Source organism: Periophthalmus magnuspinnatus, chromosome 14, assembly GCF_009829125.3.
Source record: "Periophthalmus magnuspinnatus isolate fPerMag1 chromosome 14, fPerMag1.2.pri, whole genome shotgun sequence".
Lineage (NCBI taxonomy): Eukaryota > Metazoa > Chordata > Actinopteri > Gobiiformes > Gobiidae > Periophthalmus > Periophthalmus magnuspinnatus.
The window spans coordinates 26,518,579-26,542,355 of NC_047139.1; the positions used below are offsets into that span (position 1 = coordinate 26,518,579).

General features: G+C 38.6%; 3 protein-coding genes across 3 annotated transcripts in view; 1 reads left to right on the top strand and 2 right to left on the bottom strand.

Moving 5' to 3' along the window:
* LOC117381329 (unconventional myosin-XVIIIa-like) overlaps positions 1 to 5,850 on the bottom strand; it is a 46,474-nt gene extending 40,624 nt beyond the window's left edge. The window contains exons 1-8 of the mRNA XM_055226409.1: positions 5,775 to 5,850; positions 3,930 to 3,997; positions 3,789 to 3,811; positions 2,667 to 3,464; positions 1,833 to 1,895; positions 1,661 to 1,732; positions 913 to 939; positions 104 to 160 (exon numbers count right to left, since the gene is read on the bottom strand). Coding sequence (XP_055082384.1) covers positions 104 to 160; positions 913 to 939; positions 1,661 to 1,732; positions 1,833 to 1,895; positions 2,667 to 3,464; positions 3,789 to 3,811; positions 3,930 to 3,969 — 1,080 coding nt within the window. The 5' untranslated portion in view covers positions 3,970 to 3,997; positions 5,775 to 5,850. The remainder of the gene's footprint in view (positions 1 to 103; positions 161 to 912; positions 940 to 1,660; positions 1,733 to 1,832; positions 1,896 to 2,666; positions 3,465 to 3,788; positions 3,812 to 3,929; positions 3,998 to 5,774) is intronic.
* A 10-nt stretch (positions 5,851 to 5,860) lies between these two features.
* LOC129456816 (unconventional myosin-XVIIIa-like) lies at positions 5,861 to 9,728 on the bottom strand. The gene is made up of 2 exons (XM_055226895.1): positions 8,967 to 9,728; positions 5,861 to 5,947 (listed from the first exon to the last, which is right to left on the bottom strand). Exons 1-2 carry the CDS (start codon positions 9,726 to 9,728, stop codon positions 5,861 to 5,863), a joined length of 849 nt encoding a protein of 282 aa, XP_055082870.1.
* A 2,026-nt stretch (positions 9,729 to 11,754) lies between these two features.
* On the top strand, positions 11,755 to 21,107 carry LOC117381710 (vascular endothelial zinc finger 1-like). The gene is made up of 5 exons (XM_033978712.2): positions 11,755 to 11,851; positions 15,532 to 16,274; positions 18,008 to 18,077; positions 18,152 to 18,314; positions 18,885 to 21,107. The coding sequence occupies exons 1-5, from the start codon at positions 11,819 to 11,821 to the stop codon at positions 19,253 to 19,255; spliced, it is 1,380 nt and encodes a 459-aa protein (XP_033834603.1). The 5' UTR covers positions 11,755 to 11,818; the 3' UTR covers positions 19,256 to 21,107.
* Positions 21,108 to 23,777: the final 2,670 nt, after the last annotated feature.

Below are 23,777 nucleotides of genomic sequence, written 5' to 3' on the forward strand. Positions count from 1 at the left end.
GAAGTGAGGTCAAAAGGTAAACTATCATAACAGGAAAGTATGAAAATTATGCAGACAGGGATGGCACCACAACTACAACCACATGCAGCTTCAAGTAGCAAACCTTCGCTGCAGAGTGAGCTGCCTGAAGGACGGCCACTGGGTCCTCAGCAGGTTTGGACTGGGAAAAAAAAGATATCAGGGAGAAATGTTATGTTTGATGGACTGCAAGAGTAAGTAAAATGCATTTGAGCACCACTTGCACCATAAGATATATATGTATATGCATTCAGATGACATGCATATTGACAGATTTCAACAGAAGTGAAGTAAAAGTTATTTCCATATTCGTAATGCTTCACCAGATACTACTCTACAATCTACAATGTATTTTACTAAAAGGTCAGACCACATTTAAGCACACAATTACAAGAGTAGCATAATTAGAGCTGTGTAATACGACAAAAAATGCTATTAAAAACAAGTAAAACGGTTTTTGATATGAACTTCCTAAGCAAAAGACAATGCAGCCTTTCATTGTTATTTAGTAACACAAAAATAGTCAAATTTCTTCCTCCAAAGTCTGGAATTAAAAATGAATAATGCAAACTTCTAAATCCATTTACTTCTTAAATGAACAGACATTACTAACTATTTTAACCAAAAATAGGTCATCTCTCAGGTCACCAAATTCAAAATGGTAATCTGATATACTCTTTTAATAATGTATATAATAATGTATATACTAATCTACTAGATACTTTTCTCCAGGATTCAGCCAATTGTAATTCAAAGAGTGGTTCAGGGAATTAGAAAGTGAATGGGCTCAGACAAAACAAGAGTCATGCTGAGGTCAGTGAAGGGAACAAGAGGCTTTAAAGTTCAGAACTGTGAAATCAAGGCAGTCAAGTCCACAGGCGGCCCACGCTATACCTGAGAGGATTTGCGGCCTCTGGCACGCTAGCCATGCAAACAACAAAGAGGCCAGCGGCAAGTCAGGATCCAGTGACCCACAGAGATGCCAAAAGAGACACATGGGGACAGAGTTTGGGGAGGAAGAACAGAGAAGAGAGAACAAATAATAAGACAACAAATAGAAACTGTGCCTAAAGGCAAACAACATGGTGGCCACTCTCCTGGATAAACAAAACATAAAAATCATTGATACCACATATACACATCTTAGTACACCTTAATGAAGCATGAACAATAACTCAATTCATAATGAACAAATATATACTGATAATGACTGAGTCTTAGTAGCTGCTTCATTAAGGAGTTACACGTTAGGGTATAAAAGCCTGAATTATTCTTAATAAACTGTCATAAATTAAGTCTTTGTTCATGCTTCATTAAAGTTAACTAAGGTCTAGTTCAAGTAATGCCATCAAAAAAAGGCAAACAAGTCACAGAGCAATTGGGAGACATTTTAAATACTTTCAATAATAAAACAGCACATGCTTTCCAGAAACCAGAGAAGGTCCAGTTAAAGTGATTGCAAAATGGTCCAAATATTAAGCATTCATTTTGTTGATGAAGTGACAAACAATTTGGGATCTCTTATAATTAGAGCTCATTGAGGGAAAAGCAGAGTCTGGCAGAGTGGTAATTTCAGAAGCAGGCTGACACTGGTAATGCATGACAGGTACACACCAAGCACATTATGTAAGACAGAAGTTACATTGTTGTCATTGGCAGCAAAGATCCTCATTACACGCTTGTGGTCTTCCTCTGTGGGAATCAGTTCTGGGGCCTATGAGTGGATGGTCACAAATGAACATGAGATGGGATGGATAGAGACAAGCTGAACATGCACACTCAATGAATGTATGAAAATGAAGACTGTGATGTACCTTTGGAGCTGCCTGTTCATTCAGAGTCTGGGGTAATGGATCATTGGATGCAGCTTCTTTTACCTTTTTGTTTATTGCACATGTGAACATACACAGTGGACAAACACCAGAAAATGAAAGCAAAATGAATTAGCATGGGATAATGAATTATGGTTGTATGAGGTAAACTGATTTGAGCTGTGTTTTTGTTTAAATCAAAACATCCACAAGTAAATATCAGTTTGAGTTTTTTGATGGTTAGTTGGTGCTTGGTTTGGTTGCAAATTATTGTATTACAAATATTACAGAATATCAGTCCAAATGTCTAATATATTATTTTCAATCAATTGCTAATCAATGCATTAATCTAGATTTTCAGAGAGACAAGCACTTTATGTTAAACATCTGTAACCCGTGATACAGTCCAGATGTGATTTTGAACTGGATTTTCTTTTTCTAGTTCAAAGGTAAATACTCGAGTCATTTAATCTCAAACTGTAATAATACATCTATAACAGTTCAAGCTGCACTGATATAGTCTTACCCATCTGATTATAGCCAGGCATCATAGACGAGACAGTAATGAATATAATAATATCAGTGCCAGCTGACCCCACTGCCTGAGCCAGAGAGCATGTAGTGTGCCTGACCTTATGTTGACCAATAGAGGCTGATTATAACCTACCTAATACATGCACTCCTGCTTATCTCATTTTCCCCACACACTTTTGTATACGTCAAGAAATTAAACAAACAAAACCAGGTATGCAAAATGTTCTGTTGCTGTCTGTGAGATTTGAATGCAGCAAGCACCACCTGGTGGTTAAGCAGCAGACATGCAGCCAAAGTCAATACCTCTGGTCTCTTCACAAAAGTGGCTTGAGACTTGGGCCGTGGGATGAACCCTGCAGGAGGGCTCAGAGGGTCAGCTTTGGGAGGAGGGAGAAACCCTGGGATTCGTGGTAACTGGTTCTGTTTAGGCACTGGTTTAGGAGCAGGGATGAAGCCAGCTGGAGGAGCAAGGGGGTCTGGTTTGGGAGCTGGAACAAAACCAGCAGGAGGAGCCAGGGGGTCCTGCTTGGGAGGAGGTATGAACCCTGCAGGTGGGGCAAGAGGGTCCACTTTGGGCTTAGGAGCAGGTATAAATCCAGGGGGAGGAGCTAATGGGTCAGGTTTAGGAGCAGGGATGAACCCAGCTGGAGGAGTGAGTGGATTGGGCTTTGCTTGCACAGTGTTGGCTGGTGCTGTATTTGACATGGAAGTTGCCTCTTCTTCCTTTTGTTCCTCCTGCTTTACATCCTCTTTGCGGTCCAGGGTCCGAGTGCGAATCCGATGCTCCTTGGTGCGCCCTCTGCCCATTAGACTGGTCAGCCCCATGGAGATGTCGTCTTTGTCTGCAGTAGCAGCAGATCTAGCACCATCTGAAACTTCAACTTGTTTTGCTTCTTCTGGAGCAGCAGGAACCACACGCCGAACCACTCTCCTCACCACCCTGACTACCTTCTTGCCCTGCTCCTCCCCCGGAGTGTCTGGACCGCCCATGGCAGAGTCGGCGTTGCTTTGTTCAGAAGGTGATGCGGTCGACTGTGGAGGTTTCTCTGCCTCTAGCAGCGGTTTGGAGACTGCCTCGGGCTGGCTATTATCCACATCAGACTGAATACACACAGAGCAGGAGGTTAGCACTAACAATTGTGCCTGGAAGCAAACTGTTAGAAACACTAAACACAGCAGCACTATCTGAATATAATGAACTTCTAATTTGGAGATTATCACATAAAGATAATTCTTATGCATGAAAGTAAAGATTTTTTTCTCCTCTGAAAAGTAACACAAGTGTGACCTAGGATCAGAAGTAGGATCTTACCAAAGCCAAATAAATGCCTACTTAATCTTTGAGCTTCAAGCTGCAGAGCCCAAATACAACCAAAGGATGATTTTTATACAAAAAATAACTGGTAATGTGTTGGCAGGACTTACATCTGACTTGTTTTCAACTTTGACCTATACAAAAGAAGCAACATAACAATCAAACAGATAGAAAAACTGATGTTTTTAGTACATTGCCACACAAACAGCATGCGCTGGAAGAGTCCAAAATGACAGAAAACACCAAACTTCCCTTTTGCTCCCAGAATGAAAAGCGTGATTTGTACGCCATGGTGACAGGCCAAGAGTCATAGAACAAGCTGTGTGGGGCGGAACATACAAGGGCGGTCAGGAACAGTGAGAGAAGACAAGAGGAAAATGTACTTTAGTATGGAGCCATGATGAATATTAGGTCACACAGCCAGTGTCATACATGCAGGACCAAATACACATGCATGAATCAAAGTCTGTTCTGAATTATTTAAAGCTACCCTTTCTTGTCATAAAATAGAGTAAATAGAAGCATGTTGTTATTTTATTACACTGAAAACAGTGTAAAAGCATGCACTTTAAAAGCATTTCCACAAGCGTGCCTCTTTTTTGGCATGGAGAAGGACCTCCACCTTTTTGTCTCCATTGAAATGATGTTCCTTTGGCTATAATCCTCCAGTGCATCAAACTTAACTATCTCTATTGAGAATGTTTCGTAGTATGGTTTTAACATTCTATTTCCATTGAATTGTGCAGATGACAGTGTTGTTTAAGGTAATGAGAGTAAGAGTATATAGAAGTAGACTACATTTAATTTTCACCTTTTTTCACTTGTAGTTAGGCCTGTTACAATAATCTCTATATCGACTAATTGTTCAATATATGAAAGCTGGTACTATATATTTTGGGGCTCAAAATGTATCATGTGTATAATTTCTTTGTAAAAGTGGGGAGGTTTTAGCTATTTGCAATAACATTTAAGCTGTAAAGGCCTGAAAAACTAACTTCTGTGGCAAATTATTGATTCATTCTACCATTTCTTGTTTGCAGCTCATGCCACTTAATGATATCTATTTGTGTCTATTTAAAAATGGTTGTTAATGTATCAGTAGTATAAAGTAGTTTCAGTATTATTGTTTATCACAATAGATCTCTGTAGCAATATATCGTGCTTCAAAATTTGTGATATCGTGACAGGTTTACTTGGTAGTTGAGTAATATGAGTTTGAAATAGGGCTGGGCGATATGGCCAAAAAATTAAATTGTGATTTTTTATTTTTTTTCCCCCACACACACTGTTCAATTGTGACTTTAATTAGTTTGAATTAAAGTCATATCAGGGACTGCTCGTTTTTGAAATGGCAGAAGCTCTTTATGTTTTCTTTCTTATCATATTCTATTATTTAAGAAATTGTTTTAAATTACATTTGTATAGGTCACTAATTAAGTAAGAAAGTCAGGAGTAAATTTTGCCACTCAATTTCACAATGTTGCAATTTTCCAAAATCTTTATTATTAAAAACCTGAATTGATCAAATTGATTTGATTAATTGCCCAGCCCTAGTTTCCACTAACATTAAATGAACTTGGGTACATTTGGAGGATTAAAACACACAATAACATTTTTGTTCTGTGATGTATATATGTTAACTTCAATATCCCAGCTACGTTACTTCTCTTATGATTTATATAGTTGCTCTCTTTGCTATAAAATCCATTCACAATATGCAGTATATTTAAAACAGCCAAAATAAATCCTCCCATATGTCATTTTGTGATGCAAAATAATAAATCCAACAAGTGAAGGACCCAATTAGACCAAATCATCCCATAAGAAGCAGATCTTCTTCATTCATACATTTATACTTCAATTTTAATATTAAAAACCCACACCAAACCAATATTTAAAAGCATCAACAAGTTTCACTCTGCAAGGCCTCGCTTTCATCAGTCAAGACCTATAAATAGTTTAAGCAGCAAAGGCGGCCATTGTGCGTGACTCCAGTTCCCAAATGGAGCAGCCTAGCGGAGCATACAGCCACTGAGCCAATCCACACCACACTCACGCATACACGGGGCAGTCCACCAGAGACCTGCGCCTATTACCTCCTCTCGGCCTGGTTAACCTCCCGGTCTCCACTCAGGCCCAAGTCCACAAAATGTACAACGAAACAAGCTGCAAGTGTGTGGGGTCACCCTCTGGGCGGGGTTCTGGAGCGCATGTCAAAGCTGTGGTCCGGGCAGTGGAGGGGCGTAATGTGATAGAAGAGGGACGGCAGCTGAAATACACAAGAGCTATGAATAGAGTTTGCACAAGTATGCCAATTATCACTGGGACTCTCCCCATTGCAAGTGTTCTCCTCTGATGACAGACCACTCATCCTGAAAAAACAACAGCAACAGCTTCAACTCCTACCAGACTAAATCAGTCAATTTACTAAAGCTAATACAAAAAGAGTGTCTAACAAAAGCCAAGTTTACTAGAGCTGTAAAAGTATCAATGTCTGCATGGAGAGGCCACCACTTGTTTTCAGTCAGCCATAGGGGTAGGAACAAACAAACAAACTAACTAACTAAGAAACACATAAATAAATAAATAAATAAATAAATAAATAAATAAATAAATAAATAAATAAATAAATAAATAAATAAATAAATAAATAAATAAATAAATAAATAAATAAATAATCAATCAATCTTATCTTGAGTCTATTTACATTTTACATTAATGCCATGTGGGCTAAAGGTGCACATACATCTTGAGTCCACAAAGGGGTGCTCAAAGTACTGCCTTATATTTCTTTGCCCCAGTCTTTACCACAATATCGATGACCACAGTATACCCTTATCCCATATCTTACCTGTTTGATATACAAATATAAACATGGAAATATATAGCCAAGATCTTTTGGACATTGCATTGAAAATATGGTGTTTAAAAATGTCATATTTAGTTCTGTACCGCATTAGCACAGCATGACACCACCCAGCCACCATGTAGCTGGTGCTTGCTAATCCTCTGAGTCAGTTACTAGGCCACAGCATTGTGCAGCTACAGAGCAAAGATTAAGAGCTCTATATGATATAACACCACCGCCACCACTGCTATCTGCCCAAATACATGTAGTTCAATGTACATCACCAACATAAATTTGAACAATGTTATTATGAAAATTAAAATCAAACCAAACTGAAATTTTGTATGAAAATAATTATGGCCAGACTTTGAATTTGTGACTGAAGTTTATTGTTATAGATGACTTTGCAGCATTCGAATGGCCACAGGCTAATGTAGAAAGGAAAATGAATAATGACTTTGCATTTTGAATTAACCATTAAATTTAAATTTCCACATTTTAAAATTTAACTCGTGGACATAAAAAAAAAAAAAATTAAATACATATGATCAAAACAGAAAAATTGTCACCAGGCCCCATCTGTGAGGGTAACAACAGATCAAAAATCAACACAATTTTCAAGGGCATACATTCAATTTTATCACAATCCATAAACATTAAGTAGCTTTATAGTGTTTTTAACCGGTAACTCCAACTATCTCTGTCTTCTGAGAGTTCACATTTCTCTGTGGTTAAATCCACCTGTCACTGCATATCTCAAAAAAGCAAATCTTCACAGGTATCAGATCACAATTCAAAAATTGTATTGCCATATTGCCCAGCCCTAAGACAAGCGATATGAATACAAAACACTATGCACTCTAAATGCATTTAGTCAAAAGAGAACAGTGTTATCTGTGGAAGCCACACCCATATCTCATCAAGACCTAATGGACAGGAGATTAGACTTGCTCATTTCCTAGTTAACAGTGTCTGCATAGTGTTAGATTTTACTAGATTGAAAAAGATATTGTGTTATAAAGAATGTGGGATTTATGTGCGCGCTCAAGTTCACAGGGGAAAACAATTGACAAACTAAAAGTATTACACAGTTTTCCTATGCTTTACAGCATTATTTGAATCTTTTTTACCTCATTGTCTTAGAAATAAAATAAACCATTAGGAACTACAACAATCAGATCCTAATAACACTATGTGTTGTCTGTCGAAAAGCTCTTATCTACAATCCACATCTTTTTATATCCCTCTATAAATAGTGCTGGTGGTTCTAGGTCAGTCTCACAAGTACACTTCCTTCTTCTTCTTTTTTTTTAAAATCGCCTGTCAAATGATGAATATTTTGATTGGTGCAAAGTAGGACAGAGGCAGAGACATGCCTCTAGTTAGGTCATTTCAACATTCCCTAATGTTGCAACAGTGATTCAAATTGACCTTGGAGATGTACTTTTCATTATCAGTATCCTACTTTTTGCTATATTTCCACAAAAATGCTCAATGTTTACCATGGCAGCTAAAGAGGTTGTCCCAATGTTACTTGTTGCATTTAATAATCCAAGTGAGAAAAAATGAATGGGCTGCCGCCAGCCAAGTGGACCATATGGCCATGGGTTGTGGCAGAGTTTGGGCCGTTGTCTCCTTTAGCGTCCCATTGTTTGGTGTCAAAGAGGGGAGAAGGGAGGGGTAGGGGATTATACACCACAACACATTCTCTTCACTTGGTCACTGTTTAAAACCGCATGCACTGCCCAAAACACAAAGCTCATTACCAGTGTCAAGAGTGTTAGCCAATGATTCAATGAAAACAATCAAGATACAAATAATGTTACCCCCACAATACATTTTAGGATGGATGGTGCTAGAAAGTTTTGTAGGATTGTAGCATCATTATTGTTACATGACTGAGCAAATAAAAAGAATTACTTGGTACCAGAAGAAGCTTTAAAGTTACACTTTGTGTTTAAATTAAAAAAAACTGTGACTACAAATACTGTGACTACAAATAGTACTCAAAAGTCCTGGGTTGCCATTCCCAAATTGCTCAGCGTACTAGTATGCATTCATTTGGATTCTCTTGCTGGAACGGCTAGCTGGTGACTGACTGGCTAGCTGGCGAGTAAGCCAATATGTATGTATTATATTTAAGAAAATAGATTTTGTTATTATTTTCAAAAGTGAAACGTTTATTTGCAAACTTTGGAACAACCTTTGGGCCTTGCTTTAGATTTTAAATACTGAACCACAAAAATCTGTTATTGATAACAGTGAAACAAATAGTTAATATTGTATTGACTGAAAAAAATCTGTATCATACGTTCCTTAAAATATATTGTGTTTATTATAAAAATCAGCACTGCAGTCACTTATCAGATGATCCCCACAAGTAGACCTGATGTTTGGGTCTCTAAATTGAAGTGTCAAAATCTGATTCAACTCTACGTACCTCAGAGTCGTCTTTGCGAAGGCTTTCAGTGCTCCTCATCCAGATACGACTCAGCTCACTCAGTTCAATAATCGGCTGGACCTTGAGACGGACCAAGTCTCCAGACTGACGAATCATCTCCACAATCTCATCCCTGCTCTTGTTCTCTACGTTCATGCCATTGATCTCCAACAACCTGTCCCCTGGAACCAAACCAAGAGCTCGCTCCTTGGTCCCAGCCCCGGGCTCTGCAAAGTGCACAACGTGGCGAGACACCTTCCCATCAGGTTGCCTTTCTAACATGGTGGAACGGCGTAAAGAAAAGCCAAAATCACCAGTGGTTCGCCGTTGTAGGTTGAGTTCCCTTGGGTCTGGTACAGGAGGACGAATGAAATAAGGAAGTTGAAGGTCCACTCCAGGGAAGGTCTTTTCTACTAACTCTGGAATGACAACTTTTATGGACTTCTGGGGCACATGCCTGGGCCCGGAGCTTGCAAGTTCCTCAAATTTAGCAGCTCTCTCTTTAACAGAGTTCCGTGGATGTTCTTGATTACTTATTTTCACATTTTCAGATACACTTATAATGCCTCTGTTATGTTCATGTTCGCTGTTAGGTCCCAGGTCTGTAAGGTTCAGCTCAGTATTGCTCACTACTTTAATTGGAATAGGTCCGGAAATTTCCAACCTGGCCTTGGACTCCCTCTTTGTGCTTCCACGGTTTAGGTTGAAGAATCCCCTGCGTATACTCATCTCCTCGAGACTCTTCAGCTCAGCCTGAGACATTCGCTCTTTCTTGTCCTTTCTGTCTTTCTTTTCTTTCTTCTCCAACTCCTTCTCTTTGTCTTTCTTCATTAGATGAAACATGGTTGTAGTATTTATATTGCTGAATCAGTGACTGCCTCTCACACAGGCTTGTGGCATCTATATTTGAAGGGTTCCAACAAACTGCATGATTATCTGTAAGAAAAACATGAAAAATGTAGTTTGAATTAGTTTATACAAAATCACACATAAATTGCATCTAAATTCAGATCCAAACATAAATGCTCCTAAATGCTTTATAATATTTGTAATAGGTCTATGATGTCATCGAAAATACAATAAATTAAATTCGAAATGATGTGTGCGCTTATTCTGTCCCTCAGAACCTGAAGCAAAGAAACTTTTCTGTATAGGCTTTTAAAACTAAAACAAGTATTGTGATTTTTGCCATGATCGATCAGCCCTAGTTTATAACCTAATTGGCCTATTTTCAATTTTTAGTATTTTTTCTTTTAGCCTAATAAGAGCATCATTGTCATAGTCATGCTCATTATCTCAACATTATCTCATACTTCAATAAAATCTGATATCCTCACAACACATTGGGCTATTAAATCTGCACGTGCATGCATATACACAGCACACTTAATATAAACACGGTTGTGTGAAATATAGAACTTTTTAAGCAATTTCTAAGCAACTTGACATTCAAAGTATTTAGCATTTGAATGAATAATACAGAAGAAGCATGGTTGTTGTTCTCACTCCAGACTACAGCTTGTGTGTAATGCTCTCCTTTAATCTGCTTTGCCCTCATTCCCTCTCCCCTCAGGGACTGATTCTGTCCATAATAGACTACGACAATGTTAAATAAAACAGTGCAAATATTACAAGTGGACAGGACAACAGCCTACCTGCACCAGGGGGCAGAAGCCGGCATCTTAGAAGTTTTCATCATAATTGGTCCATGGGACAGGCAGAAGGTGTGTGGAAATGTGGAAACTTGTGCTGCATTCAGGAGCTTATCGTATATTTCGCTATTTCGATGTTTACATTGCATCAGTCTGAGAAATAAAATGTGTTGCTTAAGAATTATAGGTCTGTTTGTATTGCAGTAAAGATTAAATTAATCAGATTTCGTGAAGCACATTTCCCATTTGTGAAAGAGAATAAAATAAAGAGAAATTTCCTCCAGCATTTCAACGCAGCATTGGCGTAAATGGACATGAGTGACCTCTGCTGTTTGTTTTCTGAATAACAGTCAGCTGCAAAATATAGGGGTAATAATCGGTTCAGTTCTGTTATTCTGGTTTTATACACGAGAAAGGTCGTTATATTTTATGAAATGTCTAGGCAACTGAAATACCATAGAATTATAGAAATGAATGACCAAAACAAGTCAAAGATTCAGTATAGTTGCACTTTGTAATAATTAAGCTCATTTGTTGATATCAGATGAGACTACTTTGCTTGCCACGACTTGTGTTAGTTATTCATAAGGTGATAAAGTTTAGACTTGGCGTGGATAGTTTATACTGCCGCACTTCTTCTAAATGTTATTAGCGCTGGAGCGGAGGGTGGCGGGCTTTCCCTTTTTATGGAGGACTTCATTCATCCCTCTCCTACTACAGGCCAATAGGAAATAGGGCACCTAGGAATAACGCACATTGGCTTGTACTTTCAAAAACTTGCAGATGAAACAATAGTCGTATGATTGGGATGATTAAAAAAGATCAATGAAAGCGCAAATGCTGCTAAAGCACATGCGATAACAGTTTGCTCCAAGAAATCTATTACGGACTCAGTGAAAGAAAGATCGATAGGGGTGTACAAATATTTGAATATACAATCTTTTATCAGAAACCGTGATTCTGTAGTTGTTATGTCAGCACATGTATAGGTATCACTTATTAAATTGACTCTAGTATACATGAAATCAGACCAATAAACTCTAAACGCGCTTGTTTTATAATGAGTTTTCGGCATGTCCCCTGCCATGTGTGTAAAGTGGTTCCGTCCGTGAGGTTACCGGAAGTTGTTTCAGCTGCCATGTTTGGTTGCTTTGTTGTAGGCTTCTACTAGGCTTCCCTACAGAATTAGTAAGTGTGGAAATGGAGCCGAGCTGGAGTACGTTTCTTTTCCAAGTAAGTTGATCGCTCGAGAAGGGCACTAAATTATTGTGCAAACTTATCGCTAAAACAACAGGAGCTTTATATTCGCGGCAAATTTATTTTTTTTAACCATTTTACGCAAAAAACGATTAACCTGGCAAAACAATGGTATATGAATCCAGGCTTCCAGCTGTGAAGCTTACGGAATGACGCTACAACAAAATCATTTATTTTCAAACATCCCTCAGAAAACGTGTCCTTGATTTGATTTACTGTTACAAAACTGCATTTGCTTGATAACCCGAGCGCGTATCTTTTTCGTGAACTTTGTTTGCTAAGTCTAAGCCAGTAAAACATGCGGGAGCATTGAAGTGAGGCTGGAGTCTGCACCGTTACATGAACACGGACCTGGGACTGAGGCTGTGGAGCGGGTTCAATCCACTTATAAAGCCTGGGAATAGTGTTTCTGTAACATTGATATTATTTGTATTACTGCTGCATTAATGCTTCATGCTTCGTGGCGTTTATCCAAGTGTTAGTAAATCTCAGCTGCTGATAGCACAACACCCAGAGAACTTTGTGCCTCTACCGGGTCTGGCCCAGAGAGTTAACGAGGTTTAGGCTTCAGCTTCCCATTAGTTAATTTGATTTAATTTGGCCGAGGCACTTCTTTTCCAGAGCCTTTGCTTATATTGTTGCAAAACTCCATCATTAAAAGGCTCTTGGGCAAAAGTGCATTGACTCATTGAGAGACGCTTACACAATGACCCCCAGCGCCTAAAAATGTCTGAAATTTATATCAATTTATATCTAGAACTTTTAAGGTTCATCTAATTTTTTTCCCCCTAGATTTATATCAGTGTAAAGTGCTTATTAAATTTTACCTAATTTCATAAGATGGAAAACATTTTGCACTGGGACCCTGATCTTATTTTGTGATGTAGTGTGTGCCAGAAACAACCCTCTGCACACTGGTCACTAATTAACTGCGCCATCTAGTGCTACTGTACTTAGCAAAGAGAGAGTGACATCATTACTCTCAAAGTAGTAATGAGTTGTAAATGAAGTGACACAAAGTTTGACCTAAATGACAAAACTGATATCACTATTTATTTAGGAAATTTAAACTTTTTCTCTAAAGATGGCACTCTGTTCCACATCAGACTTGCTGACAGAGGGTTGGCTGTAGACCCCTCAATTTAAAAGACCTAAGTATACTGAAGATTAGAAATGACAACTTGTTTTCAATCAAAATTTGATTAATTACACAGCGTATAGTCTAGTGTAACAGTTTTTGTTGCCATCTTTTCAGTTGTGTGTTTCCAGTGAAAAAGGCAGATGGACAGTGGTTTGTTGTGCGGCAGCTGGCACGGAGCCAAACACTCTGCATGTATTGTGTACCTCACACTGTCACTTTCAGTTTTGTATTCATTTAAGCTCATAAAGCCATAAGTCATATAAACAACAATATGTGACAAAAGCTATTTTTGTCAACGTATAGTTTTCTCTGCTTTTTTATTGGCTCATTTTAAATGCTTTAGTTTGTACCTAAATATAAGACAAAGTAGCTGCATTATCTATACGATATCTGTAGGTTCTTTTTTATTTGTACCTTAAACTGTAATTCTGGGATAACAAAGGATATTGGGAAGGAAAGACACTTGAGAGTTTTTTTGAATAAATTAAATATACAACTGAATGCCATTTGGATTTACATAACAAGAGGTGGTATGTGTGCTTTAATGGATTAGCGCCTCTTTTCTGAAGTCATGGTTATTCCCCGCTCAGAGGTTAGAATGTCTGTCCTTACTTTGGGCTTTATCAAAACTGGTTGTTTTTAGTTTGTACAACAAGTTTTGATGTAGTGTGTGGTGTCTCTGTTACTTAAAACAGAATTAAGCGAGAAATGATGTTGCATTGTTTCTTAACTGTAACCTGCAGCAGAAGTCCCATTTTATTTAGTATTTTATATTGCAGAATAATTAGCCCTTTGTAGATGACAAATTTGCACCTTTATTGAATAGACAGGGCACAATGCATTCTTCAAATCTCTTTTGAAGTACAGCAGCCAATAGTGATGTAAGACAAAAAATATAGAGTTTGATCAATTTGTTTACATTAAAGGAATGTGTTTACCATTTTTTATTTATATTCTTCTAGATGGTGAATTGCATACTAAAATATATAATCAAAGTACATTAAATATTGAGGCCAAAATGGTGAACTGAACACAGCATTTACGGCCTCGTCTCATTTTGTGGGAGTAGTTTCTTGTCCCAACCTTACTACGTGATTTTCCTTACTTAACCCATTTATTTGAACTGTAGTTTTGCATTTGCTAATGGGAATTTGTAGTCTGTACTGCTGTGTTCCATAAAATACTCACCTTTTTTAATACAAGTGTTCTTTAGGCATCCTTAATCCTTTCATACATGACTCAAAGTTGAATGAATGTGATGTTGACTTTGTTATCTTTAAATATAGAGGTGTAATATGACTCAATTTTACAGTACATCCGTCTAGACATTCCCTCCATTTTGATGTTATTTATGAGATAGCAGCCCCACTTGTCAGAGCACATTTGGGTCAAAACGCTTGGAGCTGCGTGAAAGCACACCAGCTCACAAATCTGGCCACCTCTGTGTAACTCATGGGCCATAGACAAGTACCACAATACAGGCCCCAAACACAAAGTACCTCTGGATGTGTCATGGCATTGGATGGTGTATTGCTGGCATCATCATGACTAATCAGGAAAGGTGGCATTGTTAGTTAGCAGCTGTGGACACTATACACTAGTTGGTAGTTTCTTTAGTTCCTGAGCCTGTGAGGGAATGATGACTAGTTTAGCTGCATGGTTGTCAGATAAACAATGTGCAGTCTAATGAATACATGAGCCAAATCAATGAAGATGTGTATACAAAGATCCCCTGCTGAGGCCAGAGTGCATCACTGCTCAGATTTGTGTCCTCTACAATAGACTGGGTGACATAAGGAGGACATTGCTGGTCATTTTTCTATTGTGACCCTTGCCCATGTTTTCGCTGCTGTCTTCTTGACTGGCCTTCTTAAATGGGTGATTGAGCCTCAAAGAGAAAGGTCAAGCATTTCTTCATGCCCTCCTTCATTGATGTTAGACAACAATCTTTTTTTTTTTTCTATTTAACAATTCCTAATGTGAAAGTTTTCAACTTGGTCATGTAATTTGCAGTTTAGATTGAGTACCAGAATGCTAAATCGAGACATCAGAAAAAGCTGACTCATTTAAAAGCTTTCTTTTATTCTAACAATGAGCCAGCTCCTTTTTATGAAGCATATCATTACCTAATGTCACACATTAGTGTCTGCGGAGGGCTCCTGCAATGGCTCCCCCTGTGCGTCTTATTTGGTATGCTTACATGGCAGTTGGCAGTCACATGGTGAATCTGCAGCGTCATGATGGGATCAGTTATCATGTGGCATCTGTGAATTCTTCTTTTGGTAGTACAACTGCCTGTCTTGTACTTTGATAATTAAAGAGTTACTTCCTGTGTAGCACTGGGTTGTTTTTAAGGAGCAGACTGTTTGTGATGGCACAGCTGTCATTAGCAGTCTTGTACTTGTTGTACTCCTCTTCTTTCACTAGCATTTATTGAATGGTCTATTTTCAGAGCTACATTTAACCCAATACTTGTATTAGGTTACTTATGAAATGTGCGTTTATGTTCTTTCAGCAGGCCAATGACGCCCTCCACCATCAGCATCAGGTGGCCCAGAACAGCCTGCTACCACTTCTCAATGCAGGAGCTGAACCAGTTGACCAGAAGCCTGTGCTTCCCATCCAAATGGAACAGAAGCCTCCGTCCAGTGCAGCCGACAGTGTGGCTGGTGGCGGAGGAGTGCGCCCCCCAGTGCCCATCATAAAAAAGGAGCACAAAGGAAAGACACCATTTGTGTGCAGCTTCTGCCACAAGGCCTTTCGAGACAGCTACCACCTGCGGCGCCATGAGTCCAGCCACACAGGCATCAAGATGGTGTCACGGCCAAAGAAAGTACTGCAGACAGCCCCCACAATGGTACCCATGATCTCCAGCATGCCCCGAGAGAACAACGGTAACCCCTCGTACATCTCCACTGCAGCAGGCATCCTGTCCACTGCAACCACTTCAGTGTCCTCAGGTACTAGCATCATGACACCTTCTTCCATGGCCAATATGCAGCAGCAACAAAATGTGGTGAAGAAACCGGCCAAGCCTGTGAAGAAGAACCATGGCTGTGAGATGTGCGGAAAGGCTTTCCGTGATGTCTATCACCTAAATCGCCATAAGTTGTCCCATTCAGACGAGAAGCCGTTTGAGTGCCCCATCTGCCAGCAGCGCTTCAAGAGAAAAGACCGCATGACCTACCACGTGCGCTCTCATGATGGGGGTGTACACAAGCCCTATGTGTGCTCAGTGTGTGGGAAGGGCTTCTCCAGGTGAGCTAAAAACTACTGGATAAACACACTCAAATATATGTCAGTTTTTTGTATCTACAGTCTCCGTAGATAAAAACATAAATACTGAATTCAAGTTGAGTCAAGTGTGGAATAAATAGTGGTTTATTCTACATTTATTTTACATACTATGTGGTTTGTTGCTACATATTATGTTTGTAGTTTTGCTGCCTAGTGTTAGTTGAATGCCTTTATTATGTCACAGTGCATCTTGGAACCAAAGTAAAGAAATAAACATAGTTTGAAATAATGTGTTATGGTAAAGACTTAACTTAAAGTCCTTTTCTAATGTTAAATATAATAGTTTGTATAACTCATTCAATGAGCAAGTGGAAGTACTGATAGTACAAAGTATAAGAATACATTTAGTTTAGTTCTATACATGGTGGGATGGTATTTTCACACTTAATATACACATCAGAATCGTGTCTTCTTGGGCACATGTTTTAATTGGCAGATGAGAGCACTAAGTCCTGACCAGAGGAGGGGGGAGGGGGGCGTCACTTGTCACTTTGAGCTTCCCGCCAGTGCGTCACAGTGTCTGTTTCCCCAGAGAATCCACTGAACTGTGCGCTAATGGTCCAGTCACATTCACTGGGTATGGGACAAATATTTAGCATCCAAGCATCTTATTAGAAAGTATCTGTGTTACATTAGACTAGAGGAGATTTGTCCTGCTGCATAACTTGAGCTGAGTAGCCATGACGAGCCGTAACACTAGCACTGTGCTGTGTAGGGCAGTTTAGGCTTGGGTCCAACATGGTGACGTGTGCTAAGTGTTTGTCAGCGTATGTACGGGAAAGTGTGAATACAGACTGAATAACAGGTCAAAGAGTCACTGCCAATTCAATAGATCTGTAGAGTCGCCCTGAGCATCAACACCAAAAAGAGAGTCAAATTCCAGTTCAAAACTCAGCTGCTTGGATTCCACTAGACTCCACTCATTTAGATCAGAAAAGGCTTTGAACAGCGTGAAACTTTCCATGTTGAGCAGCTGCCAGTGGCATGTTTCTTCTTACTCACCCCATTAATATGAACTATCAACATAACTCGGCTAACAAGCTGAATTATGTTTCTGGTGGATCAGTGCCAACATGAGTTTGTGAATGCTGGTGTTTAACGTTAAGGGTCAGGAGGCAAGTAAGTGTTTTGTCAGGGCCATTGCGAGGAATGCAGCAAATAAATATGGGATTTGGTGTTCAAAATTCACATTTTACATATATTATTTAAAAACACATATGATGGAAAATAAATGTCATTAGTGTTTTTGGCTTGTTTTCTAATTTAGTTTATATGTACATTGAATTTAGTAGAACTGTGTAACCTACATATTCTATCTCCAGGTTTTCTTTAAATTAAACAAAATCACTGATTCATGACTCACACAAAAATATATAGTGCTAGTAGTAAACAGAATTTACTGAACATAAACCAAAGTTTTTAACGTAAGCCCTGCATCACTGGTGCGCTCTTTTGAAATTAGGTCAAACTGACTCACGCTACATTGGTCAAGGAGAATCAACCACCATTGGCTGGTCATAAAGACGTCCCGAAAAGCTCAGTCACTCATTATAAAAGCAAGCAGAGCATATCAACAGACCTGCACACTTTAGATATGTGTATAATAAATAAAATACCATCTTCTTAAGAAATATACTTCTGTAAATCCACTGTTGTCATTTGTGAGATATTTAAAAATGCTTTTGTTTTTCCAGACCAGATCACTTGAGCTGCCATGTGAAGCATGTGCATTCCTCAGAAAGGCCATTCAAATGTCAAGTAACTGTAAGTCATTACTAGTTTTGCAGTATTCAGTCATACCATGATGGTGATTTTTAAGCCCAACGACCTTTCTGCAGGCCTGTACCTCTGCTTTTGCCACCAAAGACCGACTCCGCTCCCACATGATCAGACATGAGGGAAAAGTCACCTGCAGCATCTGTGGAAAGATGCTGAGTGCTGCCTACATCACCAGCCATTTGAAGACCCACGGGCAGGCCAACTTTAACTCCTGTAATAAAGGTAATAAAGATTCTGCAACTATCATCACTGGCAATACTAAGTGCCAGAGTGTGACAAATGTGGCTCTAGTGAATGTGGTTGCCCTTAGGCAAGACATTTCACTCACATTACCTGGTATGAATGTTGTATATGCATGATTGGTGATGAGTGGAGGGGTTGATGGCTCAGCTTGACAGCCTCGGTTTTCCCAGTCTACCCCAAGGCAGCTCTGGCTACAATAGCGTCTTACAAACACTGACAAGGGAATGAATACCGCACAACATTGTAAAGCAACTTTGAACTTCTGGACAAGCGCTATACTAATGTAGGATTACTTAATTTGCCATGGATCTGGTGAATACTCTACACAGTGACCAAAAGTAAACAGTCTTATATCCTACAGTATTTGTCATTATACATCCTGAATGTATATCCACATATTACTTCACTGACTACACTTAAAACATACTTTTGTGATTCACTTGTTTAAGGTATATGAGACAGAGATAAAATAGTAGTAGTTTGCACATTTTCTTAATAAATAAGCTGTATTGACATTAATTTCTTTATTTTTATTTTTTTCTTGTATAGAGGGTAATGAAGTCTGTAACTCTGCCTCAGCCACTCCAGTGACCATATCTGCTCCCATCACCACAGCAATGAACAGGGTCAACTCCAACAACAACAATCCTGTCACCATTGCGGCCCAAATGAACATTAGCACCAATACGGTCAATATCACCTCTCCAATGAGCCTCCAGCACCCAGTCACCATCACCGGGCCAGTCAACATTGCCTCCGTCAACATCCCCGCCACCGCCCCCATGAACATTGCACACCCTGTCGCCATAACCACCCACACGATGCCAATGAATATCACCGGCCCACTTAACATCGCCATGAGGCCAGTGGAGAGCATGTCTTTTCTGTCCCAAGTTTTGCCCTCCTCACCGCCCTGGTAAAGAGTAGTGGACTGGACTGATCATAAGGAAAGGGAAAATGAAGTGAAACAACAGACTCCATTATTTGCACCTCGAAGAACATTTTTACTTCTTCAAATCCTGGAGTCAGTTACCCACAACTGTGCTGCCAGTCTGTGCGTTAGGTAGTGCAGATGACTGGTAGAGATGCAGAACACTTGAGTAGAGATCGAACAGGATCCATCAGGAGCAGGAACTTTATAGTAGCAAAGTAGAGAAAAGTTACTGTGATCTGCTTCATAACAAAAGCATCGACATATGCATGCTTTTGTACATGAAGTCAGAAAAGGACTCTAGCAATAACAGAGGATGCTCTTTCTAATGTTTTACATATTACCTGTCTCACTGTCAACTCATTTGGTGGACATTTTTTCTACGTTTTTTTTTTTTTTTTTTTGAGTATAGACTGCTAATTGCTATTTAATGTAGAGAAGAAGAGTCTAGGAAAAGGGAGCATCTTCCACTTGGATGGAAGAATATTTTTGTTACAGTGCTATAGAGTTCTTTCTCAGAAGGTAGGTGTGCTCTCAAGGTACAGTAACTTAACTTGTACAGTGAACATATTAATGTATTTTAAGTTGTTTTAGTCTTTTAAGCGGACATCATCATTGTCCTGCATTATTATGTTCTGCAGACTCTTGCGGTTTTAACTCATAGTGCTGATTATGAAGTCACGATGGAGTCTTGCACTGAAAACATATCAAAGGAACAAAAACAGCAGTATTATACAGATCAATTCAGAGTCCTTCAGTGTTCTGGTGAAACAACCAGCACTTAGGGCCCTCTTGTGGCTGGATTGTAAAAGATCAAGTCAGGTAGTGAAGCTTTTCCAGTCTGTTACTGTTGGAACAGTCAATTAACTTTAGTTTTTCTGCACGCTGTTGTTTTAAAATGACGAATATGTTAAATGCCCAGGCCAAGTCCAAGAACCTTTCACTTTGGAGATTCTTGGAGAACCCTATAATTATGAACTTGACAAACTTATGAAACAATATGCCTATACATTGTACTTAAATTTAGTTTGTATTAAGCCTTGAGGCTTTGGTATTCTAATATTTACCAAATTTGCCACTTTGAGCTTAAGAAGTTAAAGAGTACAAGGACAGCCGTCCAAATGTATCATGATCTACTGTGATATGGCAAACCTGCTGTACATTCTACATGTTTCTCTCTGATGATATAGTTTAGGATTGCGGTCTGAAGGAATTGTGGCCAAAATGCTAGTTTGTATCCATTAAAGTAATGGAATGAGATTGAGGTTGCATGACCCCAAACATTGTAGCTGTTGAACCAACATGTTTTTTTTAATCCCATGTTAATTTGACAGTGTTGTAGCTCTCGAGTTGAGATTTTATATTGAAAAATGCAATGTGCATGTGTGTCTTTTTTTTCTCAATTTTTTTTAAAACAAAAAAATGTTAGCATAGCTTATGTTCTTATGCATTTAGATAGACACTATTATGTCATGTTTGCCAAATTTATACAAAAAAAAAACTCTTGCTAAGGACTCTCAAAAACTCTTAATTTTTAAGAAAAAAAGAAAAAAAATCAGGACCCTTGTGAAAGCAGTTGAATGTATATCTTTGTAAAAAAATATTTTAGTTCTAAGGATATCATAGTTACAATAGAAATGACCTCCTTTTTTATAAATCTTTTGTATTAGAACATTAACAACAGTAATTTTGTATATACAAGAGGCTAGACTTTCTGAATAGCAGAAAGATTGAACATTCCTACATTTAAAAAAATGTATGTCTGAAAAATTATTCAACTTGCGCAATGGTATGTGCCTTTTATTTGGATTGTCTAAATAAATGAAACCTTATCAAACATGCTTACAGTGGTATTAAATAAACTGGGTCCTTCTGTAGTGGTTACATAGTTATTATTATAACCATCTCACATGTGGAAACATTGTCACTCTAAACACCATGACGTTTAGCTACTCCAAGCTCGTCCAGCAGATGGCACCATCTATATAAATACAGTATTTTTCCAACTCACCTCTGTGGTTCAAGTTATGGGTTGTTATCAAGTTATGATATATCACAATTTTCCATTTTTCAGTTGTATTTGCTCTTACTAAAGCACATAAAATGTTTTTACATATCTTCATTAACATAAAAATACCTGGTTTCACTCAATGCCACATGTAGTTCAAATGTTTATACTGTTGCTGTGTTAGTGCTAAATAATGCTATGAATATGTCTGCTTCTGTTCTTAAAATGACACTTGACATAATTGTGAAGGTGTGCATGATGGAAAGAAGCAAATCCAGAGAGAAACATTTAGTTATCTTACTTTCTTGGCAGGATGGGGAGTTCACCAAAAGTTCAGTTGCCTCACCACCTTTTCCCTTACTTCCTGTTTATATTTGATTTAATAGATAGAAATGTTATTCTTATGTAATTAAATACTTTACATTTATGATTTATCAGTTGGGTATTATATCATAATGTCAAACACTGTGCATATTCACTTTCAATAGGTTGTCTCTAACATTGGGGTGCAGCTTTTAGTGGCTGGGAGGCTGGAGGAAATCCTTGTCACCAAAGAGGACACAATCAGATTGTCCACAGTCTAATTTAATCTGTAAACTCCATGCTACGTGCTGCCGTCTTGGCGCTCCAATAGTACAACAGTTTTAAAGGCTTAAGAGAGCTGGCCTGGGAAAGGATCATGCTGTCCTGAGCTCAGCCAGTCATGGCTGTAAGCTGACAAGTGCCTGTCTGTGCGTTGCTGTTTTGCTATCTCTATATTTTTACTATATGTACTGTTGCATAATTGAGCAGGTGGTAAAAACCAAAAGTGTTGCCTTGACAAATTTAACACGAGCTCCAACAAGAAACACAAAGCAAGAGATAAAAGCAGAGGACTTCAGAAGAGGTAAAACAGGCATTGCTTTTTGACTTCTATGACTCTTCATGATAATGTTTGTTTAAATGGTGTTTATTATTGTTGTTTTGCAACAGCCTGAAAGTGAACTTAATTAAGATGTTTAAAGTGAGGCTGATTTTTTCCTTCAGATTGTCAAATATCAATAACAGGACTGTGGGTTATGTGTGCACACATCATCTGGCATGCTGCCTTATAGTTTAGCTGTCTGGCACAGATAGTATGCACTCATTCATGTAACATAAAAACATTCAATTAGGCTTCTATACTTGTAGGTTATGTGATATTCTTGCATAACCTTCCACTTTATTGTTGTAACTTTCTTTTGTAGCTGATAAAGCCAACTTTCTTCTGGCATATCACCCTCAAATCTGTGCTGTTAATATAGCAGGGCCAATTTTACACCAAGTGCTGTGCAAGAAGACAAAAGTTTAGCAAAGTTCCTGTGTTTCATTAATGGATTTGAAATTATGCACCCATTTGAATAGTCTAAAGTGTATATTTTGGATAAATTGCAGATGATGCTTAGTAAGAGTAAGCAAATTTGAGAAGATACCATAACATTGCTGTAGTGCACTACATGTGGTTTGTTTAAGTCCCTAACACTTCTATCCTTAACATGTCACATCCTGGCGTCCTGGTGCAGTGTATTGACTGGTAATAGATACATAATAATGTGAGACCAAAAGAAGAGGAGACTGATAACAGATGGAGCTAAAGAACAGCTAGGCTTCATGAAATGTGACTCAGTGTATTGTATAATCAGGGTATATTAAAGGAGAGAACATCACACCCTCATTGCACCATGAGCATGTGGACTGATAGTGAAACCTGTGCACATGCATATTAAAGATATAGGCTAGATTTGATTTATATCTTGATGAATCTTCTTTTTCACTTGAACAGAAAGGAAGCCCTTGCACAACTTACTTTGCAAAAGTAGGCAAACAGTAGGCATCTACACTTTAAAAACAAACCTCCTGTTCTTCTGCTATTTTAGTTAAGCTAAAAATGTTCTGTGAAACCAACTGAGTGATTACTCTGGTTGTCATTTGTCAATGCCACTCTGTGATGGTTAAATATGGAATGTGACTTCACTACCCTGTATATAAGCTACATACATGTAATGTAGCCTATGCGTTTCTTCAAATTCTTTAAACAGGTCTCCACAGAGAGTGGGCTTCCTAATGGGCTGTAGGCTACACTTTTAAATAGACCCAATCAAACAACAGGTCTTCAAACTACACACTAATCTAGCTTCATACTCCTTTCTTATCACTATTTGACACTGCTGTCAAATTATTTTTGCTGCCAGTGAGATATGATATGAGATATGACATAAAATGCTTCCTTTTTATTTCTCTGAGCATCCACCCAGAGGAGTGTTCAGTCTTTTCATGAGGCCTAAAGGCTGTGACACTGATATGATGGAGACATATCAGTGCATCCTATTTATTTAGCCCATATTTCATGTGTTCATATTATGTTCCGTCCAATAATACGTGTGTGGGGGAGGTTTAAAGGATGTGGATAAGGATATGCCGCCGTGGAGCGCAGCTTGTACATGACTTCATTTCCCACATTGCACCGCGCCCCATGATGTTCCCA

Excerpts from the sequence above, each read along its gene's own strand:
- LOC129456816 (XM_055226895.1), bottom strand. The coding sequence starts at position 9,728 with ATGTCTCAGGCTGAGCTGAAGAGTCTCGAGGAGATGAGTATACGCAGG. Across the intron at positions 5,948-8,966 it reads TTCGCAAAGACGACTCTGAG|CTGCCGTCCCTCTTCTATCA; the intron begins GTACGTAGAGTT and ends TGTGTATTTCAG.
- LOC117381710 (XM_033978712.2), top strand. The coding sequence starts at position 11,819 with ATGGAGCCGAGCTGGAGTACGTTTCTTTTCCAA. Across the intron at positions 11,852-15,531 it reads GGAGTACGTTTCTTTTCCAA|CAGGCCAATGACGCCCTCCA; the intron begins GTAAGTTGATCG and ends ATGTTCTTTCAG. Across the intron at positions 16,275-18,007 it reads TGTGGGAAGGGCTTCTCCAG|ACCAGATCACTTGAGCTGCC; the intron begins GTGAGCTAAAAA and ends TTGTTTTTCCAG.